Source organism: Apis dorsata, unplaced genomic scaffold, assembly GCF_000469605.1.
Source record: "Apis dorsata unplaced genomic scaffold, Apis dorsata 1.3 scaffold_538, whole genome shotgun sequence".
Classification (NCBI taxonomy): domain Eukaryota; kingdom Metazoa; phylum Arthropoda; class Insecta; order Hymenoptera; family Apidae; genus Apis; species Apis dorsata.
The window spans coordinates 3920-11007 of record NW_006263759.1 but is presented as its reverse complement, the minus strand read 5'-3'; the positions used below and the strand labels follow the sequence as shown (position 1 = coordinate 11007).

Here is a 7088-nt window from a genome sequence, read left to right as displayed (position 1 = left end):
TTTTTTTTTTTTTTTTTTTTTTTTTTTCTTTCACGATCGAATCTGTGAACGTATACGGTACGTATGGAAAAACACCACGTTTCGTATTCATAACGGCAAATCAGATACGCGTGACGCGCGAAAGAGCTTGACCGAAAGATTCCACGAAGGTACTGGATACCGGTGTGCATATCAACAAGCCCGTTTCCTTTGTCCTGTTGCGACGGTAGCTCCAAAATTCTCCACATCTCGCAGAGAGAATGAGAGAGGAGAGACTCGCATTCGAATATTTCAAACTTGCCAAGAATTTTGCTTCGACGAAAGATAAGATTGTTTGGAAAGAATACAGCGAGTCGAGCAACACCGAACGAATGTGGGTTTCTGACATTTTCACCCGTTCGACGACTATTCGTTTCTCGCGTCGAGAGACAGTCCTTCGAGGCCTTCGAAAACTTGTTTGAAAGCTACCGAACGATACGGTACCTTGCACTCTTGTCCCAATACCACGGGGGATCGAAAAAAAAGAAAGAAAGAAAGAAAGAAAATCTTCGATCGTTTGGTATATATTTTTCGTCGCTCCCCTTTTTCTTTTTTCTTTTCTTCTTTTTAACTGAGAATGTCGAGCCATTCCCAATCGCGAGCAATCGAACGAAGCAATCGATTCGTCACGAAAACAGGGGGGAAGGCTGGGGTGTGACCAGGTTGGAACCGTTTCCCACAAACGGAATGCGAGCACTCTCGTTCCCATAAAATCATTTTTATGCAACCAGTGCTCGGTTGCATCGATCCCCTCCCCTTCCTCGATTGGAAAACCACGATATCCCGTTATAAACGCGTTATACGTTTTCCATCATCGAGGACATCCACTTCTCCTCCTAGAGAAGGATCGTAAAGATACCTCCCACACCGAAATCATAACCTAATAACTTTTCCTCCCTGAAAGAAGGGGAAGAATTGGAGAAGAAAGTATTTTTTCCTTTTTTTTTCTTCGTTCGACGACGAGTTACACGAGACATATTCGTCCGATTCGAGAGGTTTTCTCGTCCATCCACCGACCTTGAACCGGTTTGATTTAATTAGAGGTTGCTCGTCGTGTAAAGATCCGCCGATAATTCAAGTTCATTAACGAGATGCCGTTACGGGTGAAGGAGGGAGGGGAGGAAGAGAAAGAAAAAGGGAAAAAAGACGGCAAGATGGATGGTATATTGGACGTGAAATAATAAACGCGATCCGGTTAACGATCTCTCAGCAAAATCAACGACGATAATAATTCACAAACTGTGCACAGGAAAACGATCGATGAACAGCCTTGATCCGCTTGAAAACAATTGCCCAACCAAACGCGTTCACCTGTACCGCGACACGAAATTGCAACACAAACTAGGACCGAGCTCCTCTCCCGCTGCTCTTCTCATGCGCGGGTTTTGCAACGCCGACGCTTCTTCTTCTTCTTCTTCTTCTCCTCCTCTCGGCTTGCGCAACGCCCGTGCGGATGCGTACCTTTGATTATTTACCATCCAACCTGTGCCTTGCCACAACTCTCGACTCGAACTTTTCCACTTTTCGTCCATCTCCATTTTCGATCCTTCGATTATTCGTGTCCAAGCTTGGAAAAAGAAAAGATGGACCGGTTTCATTTCCGTCCACAATTTCCAGGAATCCTGTTGGCCAATGCGATTTCGGCCGAACGTAAGGCTACCAGGCCGAAATTCAAGATCGCCACTACGTCGACGACCACCACAACAACCACCACAACCGAAGAGAACCAGAGGAACGAGAACGAAGATGCGGAGGTATAATATTTAATTTTCAATAATTGATCTTCGAGATCGCCTCGGTTCGGGAGATGATGCAACTTGACGATACGATCATCAGCTTGCAATACGTATATAAACATAGAATTATATACAATATTTCCCTCTTCTTTCTCAGCTTAAGCTTTTTAGATCGTATCGAAATTAATCAACATCCATCCATCTTATAACTATACACGCTATACGCATATAACAAGTTTACCTTCGCATAGAAGCTATAGAAACATCGTGACATCATCGAACGAAGCTAGCTCATCTCGACCTATTACCCGGGATGGTAGTGGTAAACTTGGCTTGGAATCCAAACGAATCGATTCTTTTCTACTCTTTTCTTTCTTTTCTTTGTTCTTCTTCAATTCTTCTCGATCGCACAGGCGACCACGGCGGTGGCTACCGGGGAGACGAACGCGACCAGCGGCCACGTCCTCACAGGCATCCCGCAGATCGACTACATCTGGGACCCGAATTTGCCCCGCGAGTTGAACGGCTACAATCTCAGCGATTACCCGTTCTACAACAGCATACCGGAGGACATCGACTTCAAATGCGACGGCCTCCATGATGGATTTTACGCGAGCGTGCCGCACAAATGCCAGGTGAGAAGAAGAAATATATATATATATATATGTATTCGTAATTATTCCACCGGTTGACGAACGTATCGATTGCTTAGTTATTCTTGGCGATGAAAATTGGTAGACTTTCTCTTTCTTTAAATAACGCATCGAAGGATACCGTCCGCTTAAAGATGCCTTTAATGTTTCCAAGAGAGACGCTCGCGCTCTTTTTCTATATATATATATATATATATATACATGTATATACATATATACGTTTTGCATTCACGACAGTCGGTCCGCATAATTAAGCAAAAATTTATTCCTACTCGTGTCTCTTCGTTTCGAGAGACCTTCGAGCGAAATAAATAAATAAAAAAAAAAAATCTGAAGAGATCGTCGCGCGAAAAGTTAAGAAAATGAAGGAAAGGAGAGGAGAAGAAGAAACTACGAGTTTAAGGACGAACGGATCCGTGTGGGAAAGCGCTTGTTCCCGACACGTGGATACACGGTGATCACGACTCGAACCTTTTTTAGAATCGATCTAATAAGGCCCAGTTTCTCGAGGTAATTCAGTCAGCCATTCTCTGCTCGTCGCCGATTTCGCGTAACAAATAAATAAATAAGTCCACTCTTTTTCTTTTTTTTTCTGTCACAAAGGAAGAAACGAAACACGAGAGAGTAAAAGCGGGTATTCAGCATGAAAAGGAAAGTCAGTGTCATCTGGACGAGTGCCCGAGGAAAGATTTTCTTATCGAGCGATCGACCATCCGTAAACGCTCTCCATCTTCGACGGGAGGAGATGCAAATTTTCTTTCGATTCGATTTGGAAGTGGAGGAAAAAGGGGACGAGAGGAAAAGAAAAGAACTCGAGAGTTTTTCGCGGTCCGATACGCTTCCCGTCCCTGACCGTTCCAAGATTCACGATCCTGGGATTGTGAAAGCGATTGCAAAGTATCCCTTTCCGACGTTTTCTTATCGATTGTTTCAGCCACCGAACGAATGGGCCATTGTTATGCAAATCTCGAGGTGGATTCGCCTCGCTCGGCCCCGGTGTGGAGCAACGATCCGCCCGTAGCCGGATAACCAACCGTAAGAAAATGACGTGGCGGAGGAGCGAAAATTTATCGCGAAAAAAAAAGAAGAAAGAACTTGGAAAGATCGGAATCTCGAGCGGAAACGTTTCGCGAATTCGAAACGCGGGTTCATCGAGCTCCAAGTAATTCCGTTTGTTTTCACGATTCAGCTGAAAACTCGTGACCAACCAACGAGTACGTTTGACATTTACCTTTAGCAAAGTTGAGCAATAGGATCCCGATCCATCGAGAATCCTCCGTCGGTTCGAAAGAGGGACGCGATTTTTCCAACGAGTTATTCGCGAATTGTTGTCGTGTAGGCTTCCTGCAATTTAGAACAGAAAACTTTCCAATAAAATTAGCAAGCGTGGTGAAACTTGGGACACGAAATGGATAAAGATTGGATTAAAAATTAAAAGGGACGAGCTAAGGATCGTTCGGAAGGGAAAAGAAAAATGATTTCCAGAAACGAAATCGTGCGAGCGAGGACGTGCTCAGAATAATTCTAGAAGGATTCCTGCGGATAATCCGAGCGGAACATACGTGCCCCAGACAATCGTGGATACTTTTAGAGGAGAAATGTGTAATCCACGTTCGCGTGATCTCCTACCAATTACTCGTGAAAGCTAGTAAACTCGGGCTAGCCGAGCGAAAAGTATGCCAAAAGGAGTTATTTATTTACACAAATTCGTCCCCTAAAAATTTATCGACGTATAATCTAAACTCTACTCTTTTTCCATCCCAAGGTGTATCACCACTGCCTTTTCGGCACCCGATACGACTTCCTCTGCGCCAACTTCACTGCTTTCGACCAAAAGACCTTCATCTGCCACTTCGTGTCCGAGGTGGATTGCGCCAATTCGAGGAAGTACTGGCACAGGAACGACGCCCTCTACAAAGCGACCACGACTTCCACCACGTCCACGACCTCGACGACCACAACCACCACCAGCACGACCGCGTTTCCGCCGGTCACAGCCGCGATCGGCGGCCGCCAATCGTCCAGAGACCTTCCCAGGAGGAGGAGACCGTTCAGGAGGCGGCCGCCCGTGTACGATTACTACGACGAGGAGTACTACGACGACGATTACACCCGGCCACGAGGTGGGTACGGCAGGGACGAGTACGATTACGACGATCGAAAGTACAGGACAAGGGATCGCGAGTTCGTGAGGGATCGCGAGTTTCGAGACTCGCCTAGGTCCAGGGAGGGCGGCGTCCCCCCCAGGGACGAGAGGGATCGATACCCGGCCAGGAACAACAGGAGGGAGCCTGGGAGGAGAGATCCTTTGGAGGAGGATTCGAGGGTAAGGTCGAGGGATCCCGACCAGGGATCGAGGTCCTCCGTGTCTAGGGAGGTCGAGGACGCGGAGTTGGACGAGAGACGAATCGATTCCAGGCTCAGGGACGATGATCGTCGCTATTCCGATAAAAGGTAACGTTCTTCTATATTCCTTTTTTCTTTTTGCTCGATCGAGAGATTCGATGACGTGAATTTTGTTTCTACAGGTATAGAGACGATTACGAGGACAAGGATCCCGTCTCGGCGGGAGGGGGAAGCTCGGACGGGTTGGTGAAACCCGCCGCACCCGCAACCTCGCTCTACGCGAGACCAAGAACGCCGCCCAAGATTCGTAGACCGGTCCCCCTCTCCGAGCAGGATAAATACGCTTACAAAACCACGGCCGTGCAATCGACTGGTATTCGATCTTTTGTTTGTTAACCCTTTGCGCTCCAGGTCGAACTCAGACCTTCGGTGGCTTCATGAGATTACCATAAGATAATTACTCGTAAGATAAGATTACATCTTGTAAAATTATATGAAAAAGAGCTTAGGAAGCTATTTATGAGGCGATATTCTAAGAAAATCAAATATAAATAAATATTGTCGCCGCAATCCCAGTGCCGCTGGAGTTACGGCATTAAGTCAAGTGGTGATCGAGAGTTGGAGAGCAAAGGGGTAACGCCATTATACGATTTCATGCGATAACTCGAGAGTGGTGATTCTAAGATCATTTGGATCGATGCGAACGGCGACGATATGTTTATGTTTGATTTTTTTAAAATATCGCTTCATTCAATAAATTCCTAAGCTCTTTATGATCTTAGAGCGTGGAATGATGTACTATCGAATGGTATTTTTATCTCTAAATTGGGTCGTGATGGCGGATCGAAATACATTTTAGACGCTAGAATTCGTGTTCGACAGTCGTGGGAATAGAAATATTATTTTCAAAGTTGTGTTGAGTTTTAAGTTATTTTGGAATACGGTAATGAAATTAGTTGGAGACGAGTTTGGTTTTTTCGTTTTATTAATTAAATTATTTTTGTTCATTAAGAAATTGGAAATAGAGATGTAGTAAGAGAAGGTGAAAAATAAGAATAATAGATAATGAACGCGTTATTGGGATATTAGTTCAAGATAAATTTTTTATTAATTAAGAAATTGACGATAGAGAGAAGGAAAATAGCGATGAAGACGAGTTTGATTTTCTCGTTTTATTAAGTAAATTATTTTTGTTCATTAAGAAATTGAAAATAGAATGTAGTAAGAGAAGGTGAAAAATAAGGATAATAAATAATGAATGTGAGAACGCGTTATTGGGATATTAATTCAAGTTAAATTTTTTGTTATTAATTAAGAAATTGACGATAGAGAGAAAATAGCGATGAAAGTAAAGATGTAGTATAAGAAGATGAAAAATAAGAATAGTAGATAATGAATGTGAGAACGCGTTATTGGGATATTAATTCAAGATGAGTTTTATTAATTAAAAAATTGACGATAGAGAGAAGGAAAATAGCGATGAAAATACGATAAATAAAAAATAAGAATAATAGAATGTGAGAGCACTTATTGGAATCGTAAGGTTGCTCTTAATAAAATAAAAAAGTGAAGACATCGCGATTGCAAACCGAGAACCCATCTTGCCAATTACGTTATTATTAAAATATCGCGCAAAACAACGATATACTATATAATCTCCGACAAATTTTCTTTCTACGTAAACACACGTAAAATATTACAATATAAAAGTTTCGCACGTTAATTCGCTTGTGAAATCATTTCAAGTTGGCTGTAAGAAATTCACCGAACGGAATTCGAGTGAAAAAGACCTGGAGCGCAAATTAATAAAATGAGAGACAACGCGATAACGACTCTTCTGTTTTACAGAGGAACCCCGAAGAAGACCGGTGGACATCGCGGAGGACGACTATTACGAGGACGAGTTGGAGGACGTAAGACCTATTCGAAGGCCGTTGAGAAGAAGGCCGTCGTCGTACAGAGACAGGGACAGGGATTTCTACGATACGATAGAGAGAGACAGAGGCCGACCCTTCAGGTAAGGTAACGTACGCACGTATGCACGATTCTATTGCTCCCCACGTGACCGATCTAACCTCGATCTCCGATTTTCTTTCATTTCTTTTCGCCCAGATCGCGATATCGGGACGACGAGGACGAGTTGCGGCCGAGGAAACACCCGGATCGGTCGAGAGATCGGTACTACGATCGAGACAGGGATCGAGGTAGAGATCGTTCCCTCCTCGATCGTGGAAAGGATCGAGGGAGAGGGCAGGAAGCGGGCGAGAAGCAGGAAAGGGCCGGCCCCGATCGTTCGAGATCGAAAGACACGAGATCGAAGGATCCGCAGGAGGCC

At 44.3% G+C, this 7088-nt stretch overlaps 1 protein-coding gene across 1 annotated transcript in view; it reads left to right on the top strand.

Annotated features, from left to right (window-relative positions):
- Nucleotides 1-6903, top strand: part of LOC102680353 — a 15349-nt gene extending 8446 nt beyond the window's left edge. The window contains exons 3-8 of the mRNA XM_031512959.1: nucleotides 1636-1772; nucleotides 2168-2389; nucleotides 4173-4861; nucleotides 4936-5126; nucleotides 6602-6780; nucleotides 6866-6903. Of these exons, the coding sequence (XP_031368819.1) occupies nucleotides 1636-1772; nucleotides 2168-2389; nucleotides 4173-4861; nucleotides 4936-5126; nucleotides 6602-6774 (1412 nt within the window). The 3' untranslated portion in view covers nucleotides 6775-6780; nucleotides 6866-6903. The remainder of the gene's footprint in view (nucleotides 1-1635; nucleotides 1773-2167; nucleotides 2390-4172; nucleotides 4862-4935; nucleotides 5127-6601; nucleotides 6781-6865) is intronic.
- Nucleotides 6904-7088: the final 185 nt, after the last annotated feature.